General features: G+C 31.8%; 2 protein-coding genes across 2 annotated transcripts; one reads left to right on the top strand and one right to left on the bottom strand.

The window, feature by feature from the left end:
- The first annotated feature begins 9,484 nt into the window (after positions 1–9,484).
- On the top strand, positions 9,485–15,613 carry LOC143589885 (MACPF domain-containing protein At1g14780-like). Its single transcript, XM_077070517.1, has 8 exons — positions 9,485–9,946; positions 10,028–10,269; positions 11,631–11,832; positions 12,380–12,457; positions 13,714–13,897; positions 13,999–14,168; positions 14,619–14,683; positions 14,776–15,613. Exons 1-8 carry the CDS (start codon positions 9,713–9,715, stop codon positions 15,389–15,391), a joined length of 1,791 nt encoding a protein of 596 aa, XP_076926632.1. The 5' UTR covers positions 9,485–9,712; the 3' UTR covers positions 15,392–15,613.
- Positions 15,614–17,636: 2,023 nt separating this feature from the next.
- On the bottom strand, positions 17,637–20,370 carry LOC143589889 (heat stress transcription factor A-1-like). Its single transcript, XM_077070520.1, has 2 exons — positions 19,991–20,370; positions 17,637–18,588 (listed from the first exon to the last, which is right to left on the bottom strand). The coding sequence occupies exons 1-2, from the start codon at positions 20,222–20,224 to the stop codon at positions 17,833–17,835; spliced, it is 990 nt and encodes a 329-aa protein (XP_076926635.1). The 5' UTR covers positions 20,225–20,370; the 3' UTR covers positions 17,637–17,832.
- Between the last annotated feature and the right edge of the window lie 223 nt (positions 20,371–20,593).

Below are 20,593 nucleotides of genomic sequence, written 5' to 3'. Positions count from 1 at the left end.
ATTCATAATTTGAAATTAAAATCTTCAATTTGCCAATGTGTTTAATATACCAAATCTAGTTTAATATTCTTATATATTAAGAAATTAAACAAACGTCATGATTATATTAACACCTATGATTTCTATAATCTTAAGAAGCACATTTGAATATTAATGTCATAAATCGAGGTTTTGTATGCATACCTTATTTGATGCAAATCAAATTTAAATACATGTATAAAATAAATGTGATCATTAATTGAAAACTAAATACGTAATTAACATGTTAATTAGTGCAAATTCAATATTATGAATATGAAACATCAAAGACACTATAGCAATATTAATAAAATGTCATTAAATAACCAATAAAGTAATATGTATATAGATTCTTTTTTAATATGTAATATTAATGGATACGGATATGAAACAACAAATCTACTAAAATAACCAATAAAGTAGATTGCAAGTCTTTTCTTTCTAAGTTATTTTTCATAACAAATATTATGAATTCCTAAAAATATACTTAAGTTTTTTTTTAAACGAAATAAGTGATAAGCATTAGCAAACATAAGAATCGAAATATCTTCAAGGTTTAGCATAAATATGATTGTAATATAAACCACCATTTAATGTTGAGGAAGTCTATAGGTTTATATATAAAGTAAATAATCTAATCATCCATCACATAAATTAGAAGTACTAATTTAAGTCATTCCATGATAAATACATATATGAAAAATGCATATCTTGTAAATGCATAGTTTAATTTTCTTTCATGGGTGTATGATATATAATTTATGAAAATAAATACTATTTAATCCATTTATATAAATATAACAATTATGGATAGTTAATAATGATAAATGTATAATGATCCATTCACCATCTATAACTTAAACTTATTGTTAGTTACTTAATCTAAAAACTATATTAGAGAATGGCCGTAGAGAATGGAAACAAAAATGTTCATGTAACTCTAGTAGGATGTGTTCTTTATCATAAGCATTATGAACACAAAGTAACAAAATACAATAATCCCAAAAAAAATGTGACTTAAATAATCATGATTATTACGAGAGAGTATATGAGTAATTAAGTTGGGAAAATATGATGTGCGATATGGAAAACCGGCTAAAAACATATAAACTAGTATACATATTAATTCTTCAAACTATGCACATTAATTACTTGGAAAACGTATTCCAAAAAAAATAACTCAAAGTGCATCAAAAAATATGATTTATCAAAGACCAAATAATAGACCAGTCTTGGTACGTACCTTAGTTATGAAACTGCATTGCGGCTATCGATGTGGAGAGTAAAGAAAGGACGATAGCCATCGGTGGCGATATAGTTGTTGGTAACGACTTTGTTGATTAATTACGGGAAGCCAAGATAAGATATAGAGACTCGTGCTGATAACGTATTGTAAAACAACAACCTATTAGCAACCAAGTAACATAGTAGATAAACATAAGAACATAATATAAAGATAGAGATAGTAAAGAATGATAGATGAGATAAGCTTTTTCATTGAGTATGCAAGATCAAATACAAGAACCCACTATTTATAGGGTCACAATATTAATACAATATTAATGGTAATGTAGGGTTAGAATATGGATAGTCATCAAATCATAATTGTTCATAACAGTATTATTATTATATACATTAAGACAAGAGATATATATTTACATATTCTAATTTACATACATAGCCTTAACTTGAACATGTGAGAGTTACACCACTACTAATAAATAGGTATTAGCTTGGAACAAGTCATGCTATTTTCATATGCGTTTTATTATTTTTATACATTTTAAGGAAAAATTTTTCTAGGCCTCCTCAGGATAAATGTTTTTATATAACCCGCTACTTTAACTAACAGAATCGAGTTTATAAATTTTTTATATAATGTTTTTACTGATATCAAGTTTAATGCATACAACAATATGGATTAATTAAACGTTCAACATGTGTATGTATGTATTATTATTATCCATGAGTTTTGTAAGTATTAAAATGCTATTATCTATATGAGTTTTGTAAGTATTAACATGTGCTTAGATTTACGTCAATAATCCCAGATGCTTTCACTTCGACACGTCTTCGTTCGTGATAGCTTAGAAACCCACTTCTATCAACAGGTGCCCCCAGAGCGTTAACCACACGCCCTAGCATAGCCTTTCCCCACGCCCTAGCATAGCCTTTCCCCACAAGGACATCCACAATAGAGCCGGCGCGCTTGACAAGATCTCACCCCTAACCACAACTCATTCGTTGATTCTTCAACTTCAATCGGTTTGGACCTCCACTTAGTTTCATACAAGCTTCATACTAGTCATGGATAGATCACTTAGGTTCAGGTATAAATGCAATGTTTTTTTAATTAATTATTTCAGAAGGTTCGGGTATAACTTTTAGTTGATTAAACAATTATAATCTTAGTATACATAATAGATGTAATCATATGAAGTTATGAACGATAGATGTAATAATATGAATGATGTCGTAATGGACGGCTTAAAAGAAACTAGTTTCAAACCATTGTTGGTCCATTAGTGAACTTGTCAAAGTCCTCAAAAGAAGTTTTTTCTGGGTATTATTTTATTCGGATCAAACTTTGTCAAATTCTAAATGATGTTAACGGTAAATAAGTTACAAACAAGATGAGTTGGACTTGGTGTATGAAATGGTGTTTGGTTTATTGGAATCATAGGTTGTTTTACTTTCAAAAGACCATATATGATTTTTTTACATAAGAAAATCAGTTATTAAATCAACATATCCTAATATCAACCACATGATTTATTATTAACTAGAGTTTAAATTTGCATTAGTTGTGATGTCAAAATAACCATCTTTTAAGGAGTTAAAATCTCCGATATTAGGGTTGCCATTTTTATTCGCAACCAGAATCGAAAAACTATTTAACTAAACCCGAAAGTACGCACCCATACACATGAAATCTGAATCCTAACCCTAATTTGCAAGCCCCCTTACGTGAGGGGCTGAGATTTATTTGGGGAGAAAAACATGAGGGGCACATTGATTTGTTTAACGACCAGACCTAACGGGTAAATGAATTCGGATTTAATTGCAAGTAAAATGAAACCACACGGACGAAAATCGCAAATTTAAAACTATTGGCTAAACCCACATATTTAAGGACGAAAACCGCAGTTCACTCTTTAGCTTATAAATTACTTTATATCTCATAGTCGTGGGATTTGGTATCGCTGGGGCGAGCAAGTTCATCTTCGCACTTTATCACTTGTCCTAATTCGAGCACATTTAATCATCCTTGGCGGGAGGTTTATTAGGTTAGAGTCGGGTCTTCAGACACTAACTAGAGCTAGGATTTCATAGCATGTGTCACGCCTTGGTAGCTCATCTTTATTATATTTGATTTTCAGACCAGTTTTTTTGTTTCTAGCTTTCGTGTCAATTTTAGTTTTCTTTCTTATTTAAAGTCTTTATTTTGTCATTTAATAATTAATATTTAAAATTCTTTTTAAAACTAAAACCACTTTAGTATTGAGTGTTGCCATATTGTCCTAGGTTTGATATATGGTCTCACTTGCTTACTACATTGCGAGTATTTGTGTAGTTTAATTAGTAACACTTATTTTTAAAACTTGATTTATATTTTATATACCCACTTTACACATATCACATATGTGAAGAGGACAAATAATAATCTTCAAGATTAAGGTTACTAGATTTATGTAAAGTTACAACCATCTTTCAAAAATAGTTAAGACACATTGAATAGTGAAAGTTGCTTATCACCTATGCCTAGCTGCTATTCACTCATCCATCCACAAATTTCTTGTTTCTTATATTATTGAAACAAGCTCATGGTGCTCATAATCAAAATCCCCTCTTTAGCACCAGATCCCGGATTTCACTTACAACCCAAGCTGTAATCGATAAACAATTGATCAAAAGAGGAAGTTGCCTCGTCATGAAGATCGACTTTGGTTCACTCGGAAAGCTTATCGATTTTAAATGTTACATGGGTGTTCTGGGATAAATTTAAACTTCGTTTTGCTCAATTTTATTTTTGAGGGCGAAAATGCAAAATGTTATAAGGAGATTGTACCTAAAATAGGTTCACTCGGAAAGCTTATCAATTTCAAATGTTACATGGGTGTTCTGGAATGCATTGTTACGATTTTAATACTTTGTGCTAATAATGTTATAAGTAGATTGTACTGGGACTGATTCTGTAAATGTTGTAATAGAGTGTTAGTTACTAACCATTACCAACTGCTTGTTTGTTGGTTAGCGATGTATTAACAAACGAGCTCATGAGAATGAAATATATATAGCTTGAACCTAACATAGGTCTCATCTCTCTAGATTCTCTATGTTCTATATTCAAGCTAACGTTTAACCTAGACCTATTACTTTTGTCATGTTTATGAACAAAATGACAAATAATTGTTCTCAAAGAAGTCGCTTTATTAATCATACATAGAATATAGTGTTGTCAATCCAAGGTGATAAAAAGTAGGCATCTTCGAATATAGTTTATTGCACGTGTTTTGTTTAAAAAACATCTTACACAAAATGCTTGTCTCAATTGAAAAAAGGGATAATATATTAATAAGTCATCCAAGTACTTATTTATTTTATTAAGATCATCTAAATATTTAAACCACTTTATAAATCCATGTGTAGAAACAACGTTGGCAAAGTAATATTAAAACACATTAAATAAGTTACTACAAGAAAAACAATTACAATACAATAGGTTACAGCAGAATTAATACGAACAAGAAGTAAAATATTGGTGGCTTTAGATTCGTGTCAACACGGGTCTTTAAAATAGATCAGTATTTTTTTTAAGAAAACTCGTTTCTCTCTAAAAAAACATAATCTTTATCTTTGTATAAGTAAGTAAATTTGGTGTCCAGTGACAATTTTGTAACCCAAAGTAATATATATTTATGATAATAAGAGTAAAGTGCTATTTTCGTCATTTAGATTTTGCAAATAATGCGAATTTAGTTCAAAAAGTTTATTTATTTCATATGGACTATTCACGTTTCTCAATTCTTGCCAATTACATCCAAATCACTAACCCCATTAATTTAATCGTTAAGGCAGAGGTATACATGTCTTTTCACTCTTTCTTTATTATAATACTTATTTCAGTGAACAACGGTTTTCGTCCTTTTGGTTTGTCCAAATATGCAGTTTTAGTCCAATAGTATCAAGTTTGCAATTTCCGTTCTTGTAGTTTAATTTCACTTGCAATTAAACCCGAATTTATTAACCTCGTGAAGTCTGGTCGTTAACCCATCTGTGTGCCCCTCACGTGACTACCAGTTTTGTCGTTTTTCTTCCAAAATAAACCTTAGTCATAATTCGCAAGCCCCCTCACATGCATGAGAGGATGGGGTGTATTTGGGGAAAAAGGAGAAAAAGAATGAACAAAACTGTCTCTCATGTGAACGACACACTAATGAGTTTAATGAGCAGATTTAACGAGATTAGTGAATTCGGGTTTAATTGCAAGTGAAATTAAACGTAGGAAAGAAAATTGCAAATTTGAAACTACTGGACTAAAATCACAAATTTGGACAAATTACAGAGACAAAAACCACATTTCACTGAAATAAGTATTACTATAAAGAAAGAGTGAAAAAACATGTCTATATATTTATACAAATCTATTCACATTCTCTTAACAAACTACCAATTAAAATGAGCGCTACAATTAGTCTTGTTGGCCCAGACGGATTAAACAATCGAATCAAACGAACTTATCAAACAAACGAACAAGAGATATTGAGGTGACAACCCTCGACTCTTTTCATATAATTAAACGAACATTAACAAACGAACTTCACGAACTTATCAAACGTATATGGAGATGAGACTCCTTGACTATCTCTTAACTCTCTCTTAACTCTTACCAATAAAACTAATAAACTAGACCCTAGTTTTAGACTCACTAAACTTGTTCTACAAGATATACCTTTTCTAAACCTAATACAATTCAAATAACTAAATTATAACTTAAAACAAACCCTTATATTTAATATTCAAGATTAATATTCAAGTCTATGTTCTACACTTCTACATCTCATAGAGTCATGCCAACAAAGATCCTATGGGCTGTCACAAACTTTTGAAATAATGTTGTTATTTTATATGTTACAATACTTTTTAAACAATCACTGGTTTTACTATTTCGTATTCTTTTGTACTTAAGCAAAAGTTAATTGAAAAGAACAATAATAAAAAAAGCCATAAAAATATAGTTTTATAAATCCTAAATTTTAATAACTATTTAATATCTTTTTTATTCAACTCGTGTATTATAAAGATTTCTAAATAAATTAATTCGGTTCGGTACCGGGACGGTACCGGGATTATACCGGTACCGGAGGTAAAAAATCGGGAAATACCGGTACCATACCGTACCGGTACCGGTATCGTACCGATCCCGAAATTTAAAACTTTGGTACCGATTCGGTACCGACGGTACCGATTTTGGTAATGGTCCCGATTTTGCTCATCCCTACTTCAAATACTCTATGTTCTATAATCTCATTGATTCGAAGATATCCTATGGGCTGTCACAAACTGTTTGAATAATTTTGGCTACATAGTAATTAATAGTTTTAGCGATTGATCGAATTTAGGTTTTTCTTTTTTGAACGCCAATTTTGTTTTTATTTTTCAGGACTTGAACCTAAGACCTTTAGGTGATTAAGAGACTTTGCCTCTGACACTAGCTAGATCACCAACCCCAGGACCAGTATCTTAAGTAAGTACGATTGCTTAAGTTACTTATAAATTTGTTTCGGAACAAAATTTTGCTACCGTTTCTTTTAAGACGTGAAGCCCTTGCACAAATAAAAAAAGAAAAAAAAAGCTGTGTTACTAAATAAAAGTCCTAAAATTCGTTTTTAAACTGCTAATTTCGACTGTGATTTTTCTGTCTCAAACTCAAACTTGGTAACTAATTTGTGACGACTTTTTTATATTTCTTTGTCCCGTAAGTAGTATACTAATAAGTAAATTTCTGAGATGATGGTTTATTAATATTTAAAAGTGAATAGAATGATTCTCAAAAGGAATATACGTTAGTCGGCTCTAGACTTTGATTAATTTTTTTGGTCGTTCAATAGATATTGTTATATATTAGACCACCCGTACTGGGTGCGTTATGGGTCGTTCAATAGTGCCATGTAGTGTTATTGGTATTATTTATGTATTTTTTTTAATTTAATGTATTTTTTTTATTTTAATTTAGTTTTTATTTGTGAGTTTAATGTATTTTTTTTAATTTTAATGTTGTTTTTTCATTTTATGTTTAATTATTTAAATGAATTATTATTAAAAAAACAAATAAAATTAATAGTGATTGGGCGTCATGTGGCGCATAACGCCTGGGGGTGGTAAGTTATGACTATAGTATGTTTTTGTAAAAAATCATAACTCTGATTGGGCGCCACGTGACGCATAATGCCTGGGACTCTGGGAGTGAAAAGTTATACATGGTCTTAGTGGCTTACTTTTTAAGTAGACTGTGACAATTCTATTTATTGATGTATCACCATTTGGAAGGCTAGACTAATCGATTAATTTATTTCTTCTAGAAAATAAAAGATGAGCATAAGATTATCAAAGCATAGCGTAAATGAAGAACTTGTTTTGGTGTAATAACTAATGTCAAAGGTTATGCCATGGAGACCAAAATACGATTATTATATATGTGACATATTTTATATTAACTTGCTACTTATATTAAATAACTTCGTCCTGACACCTAGGAGTTAAACAATTAGATATTCACACATATAAACAAACAATTTAACCGATAAAAATACCTACAAAAATAGTAATAAACTTGAGTGTTATGTTTCAAAAGGCAAGCTCTGAATTTCGGAATACTACTCGATAAAGGCGACGACTAGTAGATATTTCTTTAGAAGCGAGTTTTGTAATTTTCTCATAGTTGCTTCATCTTCAAGACTTGATCATCAACCAAAACTTTTAATTAGCATTCCATTTAGCTTACCCAAAAAGTCATTCATCGTCTCGTTCTCTTTTATCTTTAGCATCTGTAAATCACTCCTTGGTTATGTGTACGTGCCTTTTGGACTTGATCGACTTCTAATTACAGAATTCAGATCGATGCCCATACACCTTTTGCATCATTTTGTATTTTGCAACTATAAGTAGAATTTCATGTGACCGTATTTGGATTATTATTACTTTCGTGAAATAATTCTTCTTTCCTTTGATTCTTGCACACATGACTATATAGAGCGGCGCCTCCCAAATAGCATATGCTCTTGGGATCGTCTCCAATTGAATTGCCCATGAAGAGTTTGATTCAGTCAATCTAGGGCATTGTAGAGACATGTTATCTTGCTTCACGAATTGGTCCTATAATGTTGTTTGGTTCCATGCTTTCGTTACTTTCTTGCTCTTGCTCCTTTCAAAAAAATCTTTCTTGCTCTTGCTATTCTTTCCTCGTTCTTTTCTTGCCTTTCTTTCCTTTGAGCTTCCGATCTTGCTAACTTTCCATTGCTTTATCTGTAATTGATTTTCTTAACAATCTTGCTATTCTCTTGCTTTCCTATTCTTACTACTTGTTTGAATGTTCTTATTATTTTAGTCTGTAAATGTTAATTAAATATAGCGGCTCCTCCCAAATAGCATATGCCCTTAGGACCGTCTCCAATAGAGTTGCCCATGAGGTATAGTTAGATTCAGTTAATCTAGGGCATTATTGACACGCGTTACCTTGCTTCACGAGTTGGTCCTACAACGTTGTTTGTTGCCATGCTTTCATTACTTTCTTGATCTTCTTCCTTCCCAAAAAAAAAAAAAAAAAAAAAAAAACTTCTTGCTCTTCCTATTCTTTCTTCATTCTTTTCTTGATTTTCTTTCCACTGTGATTCCGATCTTGCTAACTTTCCCTTGCTATAACTGTAATTGATTTTCTTACCAATCATGCTATTTTCTTGATTTCCTATTCTTACTTCTTGTTTGAATGTTCTTGTTTTATTATGTAAATGTTAATTAAAAAATAAAGTTAGTTATAATATTTATATTAAATAAATTAGAATATAATATTTTTTATAAAATTTTTATATTGCAATTAATACAATTGATATGAAAGTAAAGGTATTAAATGTTAATCTTCATAAACAAACTGTATAAAGAAGGATTAAATGATAAAATTGCACAATTTCTAATTCTTTTTTGAAAAATTCATATGAAACTAACTAATTAAAAATTACTTTTCTTTACATCAACAAAAGAATCTCACACAGAGCATATAGACGCATAAATACATGTACAGTTGTACATTGTTCAAAAACTTTTTCACCATGCATGTACAACAATAAATATAAAATTATAAAAATAAAATCAAATAATATCACATGATTATACTTAAATAATAAGAAGTTATTAATTACCTATAACTTAAAACGTTTTTAAATAAATATACATAAATAATGTACAAGAACAATACTTTTATTACCAATTAAGGTCGGCTTTCCAATAAATACAAATAAGTTATCAGTCAGAGAGAGAATCAACATAAGCAACAAAAAAAACAAACCAAAATATGAAACTTCCAAGACATCACCCCACAAATTCTCCAATCCTGTCTTCATTCATCACACACATATATTAAAACCCCATATTTTCCATATTCACAATTTCATTCTCTAAACCATATTAATAAACAAACATGAGCGAAAAACTCGTTCAAAAAGCCATCAACAGCCTTGGAAGAGGCTTTGATCTAACATCTGATTTCAGGTTAAAGTATTGCAAAGGCAAAGACCGGCTAGTCGAACTAAACGGCAACGAAACCGAGCTTTGTGTGCCCGGGTTTGGATCGTTTCAAGGCGTGTCACCGGATATTAAATGCGATAAAGGCGATAGGGTCCGGTTTCAATCTGATATTCTTGACTTTAATCACGTAAGTTTCAAGTTTATATTTTGTAAATAAATTATGTAACGTTTATTTATCATGTTTTGAATATTTGATTGTTGTGTTTAGATGTCGGAGTTCTTTAACAAAAAATGTTCGGTGCCCGGTAAGATCCCTAACGGGTTCTTTAACGCTATGTTCGGGTTTCAAAGCGGTTCGTGGGCTAGTGATGCTGCTAACACAAAGTACTTAGGGTTGGATGGTTACTTCATTATGTTGTTTAATGTTCATCTTGATCGGTATCCGTTGATTCTTTCGGATGAAGTTCGTAACGCGGTTCCTTCGACTTGGGATCCTCCTGCTCTTGCAAGGTAAGAAGAACTATCATAGTATCATCATTTTCATATTACTTTTAGTTATGTGAATCGTTACGTGAAAATCCATCAATAACCTGCTAGCCATCGAAATAGTTAAATTGTAGCTTGGCATATAATGGAAAAACCAGTGAGATCAATATTTTAATATTGTCTTAAATAGATGAGAATAAGATGCTTATCAATATTTTCATAGAAAATATTTATTATTTAATTTGGAAATTAAATTAAGAAAGCACACCTTGTAGGTTACCATTTTTCTTATGAAATATTTATTGTTTTGAAAATTTAATCACTAATTAAAAGATAATAAATTATAAGGTCAAATATGCATAACATGGCATGATCAGGTTGGTGGGTGTGTATTGATTTTGTGGAGGTGCAGACATGGTGGATTTTGTGTTTTTGACCCCATGACAGATGACAAAATGGATAACTAATGACCAAGTCAAAATATTTGCACAATGTATTATATTATTATATGTTTATTATTATTAATAATAATATTTTACTATAAATACATCATGGTAAGTTATAAGTCTATTTAAGTTTGTTATTATTTTAATTATACAATTAATTTTGTATTTATGGATAATATCCCGGTGACTTTTTAAAGAATTTCAGTAATGTCAACGATGGCCAGGTAATTATAGTTCTTTAATTATTTGACTGGTCATTACAACAATATCAATGGCTGATTTTGCGTGTTCATACTGAATTTAATTTTAATTATATGACAGTCGTTATTTTAATAAAACATTAGAAAGTTTTATAAACTACAAACAACATTAACCCAACAGTACCTTGTCCAAATTAATCTAGTATCTTGTTTTATTTTCTTACATTCATGTGGGCATTTAATATATACCTGGTATGATATATTTTATCAATAAGAAGACATAAAAGAACTACAAGAAATCATATCTGACACGACGGATCCTATAGTGATTTTGGCTAATATTTCATTTTAAAAATTCAAACCTCTTGTCATTATTCTTCTTGCGTTGATTTAAAATGATCAAATTACCTAACCGATATTTTGAAAATGAAAGTTAACTAAGATTTTTTCAACTAAATGAGAATTAATAAATGTAACAAATGACCATGACTTATAAACAAGAGGTGGCTTACGAGTAGTTGGTTAGGTGTAGACATCAAGTACCACACATAGAATTATAAAAAAATTTAGTTGAACCAAAATAAGTCAAATCAATGTGACATGTTAGTGATTTCCTTCTAGTAGCAATGTTGATGTTTGACACATTTTATCATTTACTTTGTGCAATTATCCATAATTGTTCATAAATTATTTATTGAATTATTGAATACCCTTTTCTTTTCTTCTTTTTCTTTTAAAGATTCATAGAGAAATATGGAACACACATAATAGTTGGGATTGGTATAGGAGGGCAAGACGTAATAATGTTGAAGCAAAGCAAAACTTCTAATTTGGAGCCTTCACAACTCAAAAAACACTTGGAAGACATTGGAGATCAAATGTTCAATGGCTCTTGCACTATCTCCCCACATCAACTTAAGAACAAGGAACACAAAAACAAGGTTCAATACTCATTAGGGTTTCTTATTCTTGTCTTCAATATATATCGAAAAAGCAAAACTATTTATATATAACATAATAAAATTAAGATGAAGTTTATATTAAAAGGGGCAATTTCATATAATAGTAACCAAGTTTCAAAAGTGTTCCAGTTAAGTCACTCAACTTATATATTTTAATAAATTAAAGGTTTTAACGTGTTTTTTTAGCCTTTCTATTTTTTGTTTCATATAGAAATTTTTTTTATCTTTTTTTATGTTGACGTTGAGTGGCGAAGTGAACTTTATTTTAATTTTTTGAATTTTAATATAATTAATGTTTTTAAAATTTTTCTAAATTTAACTACATATATTGCAAATTCCGACTCCACATCTTACCCTCCATTTCTTTTTTGATGCACAAAAAAATCGGTGAGACTTTATTTGAAGATTTAGTGACCCAATTTGGGAAAAATATGCATGAGTAACTTAATTAAAACACTTTTGAAACTTAGTTACTATTCTATGAGATATTCCCTTTAAATTAACAAGCTTATTAATGTAATTGCAGACACCTTCCGCGTTCACAACCATTTTCGACCCAGAACTAATACTCTACAACGGCTTCTCGGCTACCACACCCAAGGATGTAGGTTTGATCACCATACACTAAACCAATATATACAAATATATACACCCAATTACTTTTATGTACTTGCATGGGATATACCAGTTTTTGTTTAGTCTAGGTGGTCCTAAGGATACGTTTTAGATCAATCATTGGTTCTAGTTGATCAATGTGTACATGTACACATCTTCAAAATGAGAGTTTTAATTTTTAAACCATTCACATTTGGGTCCACACCCGATGGCTTTTAACTGAGTGACAAAATAGATTATTTTTCTAACATCTCTTTCAACAACTTATTGTGTTAACAGTTTATGAGGTTTGTAATTACGTACAAACATTAGGTATATAACTATATATATAATTATATATAATTATATATAATTCAAAGATAAAATATTCAAAGGAGAGAAGTGTAACCAGTTTTGAGTTTACAAAAGAGTAAAATTCTACTTAACAGTTTTGACTTGGTGTAATTCTTTAGTTTATTATTTCAATTTCAACGTATTATTTATTGTATATATAATATCTATAAGATAACAAAAGACGCGCTACCGTGTGAGGCAAGTTATATCTAATATCAGTTTCATATTTCTTTATTCATACGGCATTTTCTTTGAAGATGTGTAAACGCAAGCAGGTTCTTGACTTGGTCATGTACACTGAATATTTTTAAGAATATATCTTATTATTATTTTATTGTATTACACATTATAATTTCTACAATTCATATGTAGGAAAGAGTGATAATGAAGAAACTCTTCTTAGTAAGAAAACAAAAAAAACTTCGTACTACATATATATATATGCAGTATTTCATGATACATATATGTTATATATCATGATATATATACAGTATATCATGATACATATATGTTACATATGTGTTGTATTATATACTACATATATGTAATATAAAGTTTTTTTTTGGTTTTCTTGCTAGCTAAGAATAAGTTTTCTCATATTTATGTCCCTTCGCATGTAAATACCAAATTGCAATTATATGTATAATAAATTATTTGGGTTTAGATCAAATACAAATGAAATTAACGTGCTAAACATGAGAATCAAGTAGAGTTTTTATATATACAAGTAGAGTAATTATGTAATTACATCATAGAGTAATTATCATAGAGTAATTACATAATTATTCTACTTGTATATATAATTACTCTACTTGATTATCACGTTTAACACGTTAATTTTTATTTGTACGTTAACCTTTCCCTAAATTATTTAATAAATATTTTTAACTAATACTTGCATGAATGGTGTAGGGTTTAAGTGTCATGTGTTCAAAGAGAGGAGGAGATCTTACTTCCACTACACATTGTGAATGGTTGTTGACGGTGCCATCAATGCCGGACGCTATTAGTTTCGACTTCATCCCGATCACCTCCCTCCTCCCGGGTATTCCTGGCAAGGGTTTATTGTCGCATGCGATCAACCTCTATCTTCGTTGTATGGTTCATTCTTCTCATTTTTCTTTAAAGTAAATAAATAAATGGTGTTATAATAATTAATAAACGAATAATGATAATTGTTGAAAACTTGCAATGCAGATAAGCCTCCGATTTCAGATTTAGAATATTTTTTGGACTTTCAAGCCCACAAGTTATGGGCTCCGGTTCATAGCGAGCTTTCATTGGGCCCGACTACAAATAGAGCCATCAGAACCCCAGGCTTGAGTTTTAACTTGATGGGCCCTAAGCTCTATGTTAACACCACACAGGTAAATGCACCATGCCTCAAAGTTACCATAATGATGGTTTATCGAATCGGTTTTCGGGTTATTTGAATCGGATTAATCGAATTTAGAGTTTTTAAAATGAATTTGAAATCGGACCGAATTTGTCTTAGAACTGGAAAAACTGATTCGAATTTGAGTTGTCTCGTATAAACCATATAATGGGAGAAATGGTATATTTGTAACCCGGTCCAAGCTGATTGAACGGGTATGGTTTTATTTTATAATACGATAAATTATATATTTAATTCGGCTTGGTTCATATCAAAACTAGGTTCTAAAACCAAATTATGAATTAGGTTTATCTCAAACACGACTAAAATAATGTTTTCAAACCCGATTCGAATACTCAACACCCTAACAAGAATTAAATGAATATTACTTTTTTATTATTCCAATGGTTAGTATGCTAATGTTAAAAACGGTCATTTAAAGATCACAATATCGAAGAAGCCTGTTACTGGAATGCGACTCTATCTCGAGGGTATGAAATGCAACAGGTAAGCTCTCTTTGTAAGCAATTATCAAAATACGTATATCCATTGCACATTGTAAGAATTCTTATAAAAGCATTCCTTTTTTTATATATCAGGTTAGCCGTACACTTACAACACTTATCAGAGACGCCTGTTTTATTTAGAGATAAAATAGATGAATCTTTAAATTGGCGTGGATCAGAAATTGCTGATCCACGCTTTTATGAACCAGTTAAATGGAAGAGGTTCTCCCATATTTGCACCGCCCCAGTCAAATACGATCCTGACTGGGCGGTCCCAGGAAAAGATGCCTCGTTTATTGTAACAGGGGCTCAACTTCATGTTCTAAAGCATGACTCAAAAAACATTTTGCATCTCCGGTTATTGTATTCTAAGGTTTCAAGTTCATGCATTGCCCAATCGTCTTGGACTATAGGCCCGATCAATCAATCACAAAGGTCAGGATTCATGTCAGCAATAAGCACAACATTGACTGGAAATCCCGAGAAAGAGTTAAAATCTTCTGATGTAGTGGTGGATTCTGGTGTTTTCCCAAAGGGGCCGCCAGTGGAGGTACCGACGCCAAAACTTCTGAAGTTTGTTGATATGACACAAGTATGTAAGGGACCAAGGGACAACCCCGGACATTGGTTAGTTACAGGGGCTAAACTTCACATGAATAAAGGTAAAATATGCCTTCTTGTCAAGTTTTCGTTATTGAACATATGTTGAACTTAGTTAAATTGTAAGAAGTGAATTGAGTTTTGCTGTGATTATATAAGTTTGATGTACCTACAAAGGTTAAGGACTCAAAAGTCCATTAAAATGTAGTACATAATGTCATTTTTGTACATATTTAGAACCTCTAAGAACTTGGTATGGTTAAGGAATGTTTTATTCTTTTTAATTTTTAATTTGTTCAATCTTTGTAAAAGTTTATTTTATTGTCTTGTAACTCATAAGTTATTTTGTTCAATCTTTGTAAAAGTTTACGTTATTGTCTTGTAAAAGTTTTATTACTATTACTATTTATAATTTAAAATACAGTTCAATTTTATTTATTCAGCTGCTTTTTGAAATTACAAAGACATAAATTGTAATGCATAACTAAAAAAATATAGAAATTGCAATACATTATTTATTTAACTTCATGTCTGAGGGAGAGTCAGTAGATCATTTGTTCGCTAGCTGCTACGTGTCATCGGCGGTGTGGGACTACATTAGCAGATGGTTAACATAGCCCCATTCTTGGTTTCCTCGGTACATAGGATTCTTGATATCCCTAACAAGGTTCTGAAGACAGGACAGAAGAGGCAAATGGTGAGCTCGATTATCATGGTGGCAATATGAGGTATATAAAGAGCCCGAGAAAATCTGATCTTCAAAAAAATAATAATTTATTTTTATGTCGTCATCACGGTCTTTCGTTGGTGTTTACTCATTCTTGATGTTGCATTTCCGATTGCTTGTGTATTTGATACTGAATCACATTTGATCGGACATATGTCAAACATATTTGATAAATCGTTGTTAAAATTAGCTTTCGTGTTTAATATAAAATGAATGCCTTTTTATTTTGCAAATCCAAATCGTAAGTTATTCTTTCAAGCAAGTTTCAACCCCACCAACATGTTAGTTCAATGATGCGGCACATTTAATGATGCGAGCTTTGTTCGGATCACCTAACATTTCACATAAATCGAAATGTTTCCTAATGTATTGGTTCCTTGTAGTTATGACCGCAAAAGCGATTAGGTTGCTTGACGAATATCCAACACCAAGGAAATGTCCACCTTTGGAAGCTATTTGAGAGAGGTTTTTGAGATTAAGAATATAGAGAGTGCATTATTTACTAGATATGTAGGGCAAAGGCTAAAAAAATGTCAATCTGATGTTCATAAACTGGTCCCATAAATCGATCCTAGATACTCAATTTCAAACCAAATCCTGGCCTAGAAACTCCAAACCGATCCGAAACCAACAACTTGGGTTGGTTCCTAACTAGTTCATGTCTAACCGGTCTCAATACTGGTTCTCGACCCGTTTTTTTTTCACAAGAAGTCACAATTCTATGCATCTGATAATGTAATATGAGCCCATGAACAAACAATTATAAATCATAACTAAAGATTGTAAACTGATTGTTCAAAAACTAAGTGAGGCATAAAGCCCACATTAGGGAGCCTCTTACAGTCTTAACGGGTGACTCACTCGACCATGAACCCGAGTAGCCAACTACCCAAGTCAAGAGTAGCCGAACCCAAGTTACCCAACTATGACGGTGAGTCGAACGATGGAATCAAAACTAAAAAAGAATGGTTCTCAATGAGCAAAGATGACTCTTCTTAAGCCTTAACCGCCACTCATTAAAACATGTTAAACAAATTGAGCAGATCATGAACTACACTCATAAAAAGATTGAGACTGCTAGTTTAAAAGATTCAAATCAGAGCTTAAACGAGCTCGACTTAAAATTAAGTTTAAATCAAAGCCTATTAACACATGATCACAATCATCATAAGTAAAATAATTTAACATATCAATAATAAGTATATAATATATAATTATGATAAATAGCTAAATAATATAATTTATATTATATATTAAATATTTTTATGCATAAACTATTTTACATATATCCAAATTAAATAATTATATATTTAATAAATAGTAAACCAGCCAAACCTAAACTGCGATAAAACTTGAAAAATTATATACGAGTTGAGCTTCATTAATTAAACTCAGTCTTTAAATAAACCAAGCTCAAGTTCTCTTAAGTTAAACAAATCAAGCTCAGCTTGTTTACAGACGTATATTTAGTTTGACCTGTTTGACTTAACTGAACTCAAGCTCGAAACGAGACAAGCCCAAGCTTGAAACTCTATAGTTGCCTCGAACTAAAGAACATATGAGAGGCTGACTCAAGGCTAACTGACACTAAAGATTCATAGAAAATAAATTGACCAAAATCATCGGACGGATTATAACCCGCTTTCTCAATGTACATTCATAACCCGAGAACAACCTCGAGAATCCACCTTCATTATAACACCGTATACAGAACATTACAAACAAGAGCTAGACGAGAAGCGAACAATGCAGACCAAAATTAACAAAACAAAATTACCACATAATACTAAAGCTAATAAGAATCGGATGATAAAAAAATACCATCAAATCTCCGTGTACGGTGAAGCCCCCCTTCTCGGTGACACAATCACCGACTTCTCAAAATCTTCATTCAAAAAATCAAACTCGTTTTCTTCATCAACGTCACTAGCAAGAAGCTGATCCAACATGTCATCCCCGTCAGGCAGATCATGTAATATTAACGGGTCGATGATTTCCGTTTCGTTTATACCCGCATCAAACGCAGGCCCGGGAACACAATCCGTAAAAAGATCATCGACATCAATCGAATCTTCAAACATTAAACTCGGTTGTTCAACTGGCGGTTGATATTTCACAATCGCACCCTCGTGCGGAAGAACCGGTTTCAATCTAGTTTTGCTTTTCGTTTGCACCGGGGGCGATAAGTGCGTGATAAAACCGGGGCTTTGCATCGCCATGACGATAAACGACAACATTTGATGTTGGTTTTTTTCCATACCTTTTAACTGTTCACGAAGAACCAACATGTTAGTTTTTGATGTTTCTTGGTGTTGTCGCTGTTTCACGAGCTCCTGCATTAACGAGTTTTTATCGGTTTTGAGGCGCTCTACTTCTTTCCATAAGTTGGTGTACCGGGCTGTTTCGTGTCGGTTGACAATATTGAGGTCGGGCTCAGTTGGTTGCTGATGTGGAGGTTTTTGTTGGGCGGTTACAATTGTTGCTTTCTTTCGGTTGATGGTTTTTAATAAATGTTTTTGGCCTTTGATGAAACCGTCATTTGCAAACTCCCATCGATCCGTGTCGGTTTTCTTGAATCCCTAAATCCATTTAAATAAAAATTGTTAGAAATAAAGTAAAAAGCCAAGAAATCAATCACAAGCGAAGTATCAATCTTTTTATCCCAAAAGTACCATGGAATATTAGGCTCCAAATGAGTCACAGAACATAAACAAATAAGTTATTAACTCCATCAGCATAATATGAAAGTAGGTGAAATAAAACTCAGTCAATTACAGTAGCAGCATTCCGAGGTAGACTTCAAGATAAAATTAAGCGTACGCAGAAAACAAGCCAAATATCACATAAACTATGTAAAGATCTCAAAATGTTAATCTTAATTAATTATCAATATGAAATTAGACCGGGCTGCCAAAAGAGGTCAAAAACGTGTTAAACAGGACAGACGAGACATGGCACGATTAACACAGGTACTAAACACGAACATGACACAACAAACTAATACTTTCATTTTCTTCAAACACGAACATGAACCCGTTAATAAACGTTTTACAGAACACAACCTGTTTAACACGATTACTATCGCTAATTTAGTGACACGACACGAGCCGAACAACACAACCCGTAACATTTTACATAGCCAACAATAACAAATAATAAAAATTACCATAAACTGAGATGCATAATAATAATAATAATAATAATAATAATAATAATATCCATCCAACTAATATAAATATGTATATTTTTAAAAACATAAATAGATATAATCGGGTCTAAACAAGTTAAGCAGGCTAAGAAATAGAGATGAGCAAATGAAAACGGGTACCAATACCGGATCGACACTGAACTAAGAATTTTCGGTACCAACTCATTACCCACTTTTTAAGTTTTTGAAAATCCCAACTAGGTGCCGATTAATCCACGATTAATCATTACTCATTAGTACCCACTTCACTGATTAATTTTGGGCTAATCAGTCAATGGTCAAAGCCGGCAAAAATCAGGATTTATCGAACATAATCGACTCTTTCTGATGAAATTCGGGCAAAAAGAACCGGCGGTTTTTGGCATAATTCCGGCCAAAATCAGCGGTTTCCGGCGAGATTCCATAAAAAATCAGCGGTTTGCCGGTTTCCACCGAGATTCCAACCAATTCCCGGCCAAAATGTGTTTGTGTATGTATAAAACTGGATATTACATATAAAAACGTGTGCGTGTATATATAAAATTGAAAAATATACATTAAAGTCTTATCCGATTAATCCCAATTAATCTCGATTAATTGCTAGTCCCCACCAAACCGCCCGACTAGCAATTTTTACAACATTGGTCATGTCTGTGTCATGTTAACAGGTCCGTGTCAGAAATTGTCACCCCTAAAATTATTACAAATTAAACAAATAATCCACCAACACTTTCAAATTCAAGAAATAATCAAACAAAACCCAAAACCCAGATCACAAAATTCAAGAATCTCACATAGATATTAAGCTGGCGTTGAAAACTGGAATAATTGCTATGCTTAAAGTACTTAGGAAGCAACTCAGAAGTAAACTCTGCTTCATTCCACACAATGAAACTGTCGTTAGTCTCACTCCAAGAAATTAACGCGTCAGTTGATGGGTCATCCACCATCTCGTAACATTTGGATAAAAACGGTGCGATTGATGATGATGACCCATCTGCAGATTCTTTTGATTGTTTCTTAACCATGGGTTTTAATTTGTGTTTGGTCTGTGACTGTGATGTTGTTGAAATGGGTTGAGATATTAATATTATTATTATTGTTATTATTGGAACCCTAAGGGGAAGAAGACGTTGACGAAAGAAAACAAAGACTTGTCAAACAAGTTGGGAATTAGATCGACACATAGTGATAGCCTGATAGGGTATATATGTTTGGGCCGATATACCAAACTTAGGAATTAAGTTTTGTATCTTTGTTTTGGAATTTTTTAGCCCATTTTAGCAATTTTAAAAGGATGAATTAGAGGTGGGCAAAATGGGGTTTTTCGGGAACTAAGAATTGGGTAGGAACCGGTTCGGGTTTGGTCAATAATGTTAATAGCTATGTCAAGTAGA

This window comes from Bidens hawaiensis, unplaced genomic scaffold (assembly GCF_021521415.1).
Source record: "Bidens hawaiensis isolate Kalapana, Puna unplaced genomic scaffold, B.hawaiensis_p1.1 tig00038007_1, whole genome shotgun sequence".
Taxonomy (NCBI): domain Eukaryota; kingdom Viridiplantae; phylum Streptophyta; class Magnoliopsida; order Asterales; family Asteraceae; genus Bidens; species Bidens hawaiensis.
This window is presented reverse-complemented; position numbering and strand designations above follow the sequence as displayed.

What these genes read in the sequence shown, in the direction of transcription:
- LOC143589889 (XM_077070520.1), bottom strand. Translation starts at nt 20,224, where the DNA reads ATGGTTAAGAAACAATCAAAAGAATCTGCAGATGGGTCATCATCATCA. An exon ending in AACGCCAGCTTAATATCTAT is followed by an intron (nt 18,589 to 19,990) that starts GTGAGATTCTTG and finishes AAATGGATTTAG; the next exon opens with GGATTCAAGAAAACCGACAC.
- LOC143589885 (XM_077070517.1), top strand. Translation starts at nt 9,713, where the DNA reads ATGAGCGAAAAACTCGTTCAAAAAGCCATCAACAGCCTTGGAAGAGGC. An exon ending in GATCCTCCTGCTCTTGCAAG is followed by an intron (nt 10,270 to 11,630) that starts GTAAGAAGAACT and finishes TTTCTTTTAAAG; the next exon opens with ATTCATAGAGAAATATGGAA. An exon ending in ACAAGGAACACAAAAACAAG is followed by an intron (nt 11,833 to 12,379) that starts GTTCAATACTCA and finishes ATGTAATTGCAG; the next exon opens with ACACCTTCCGCGTTCACAAC.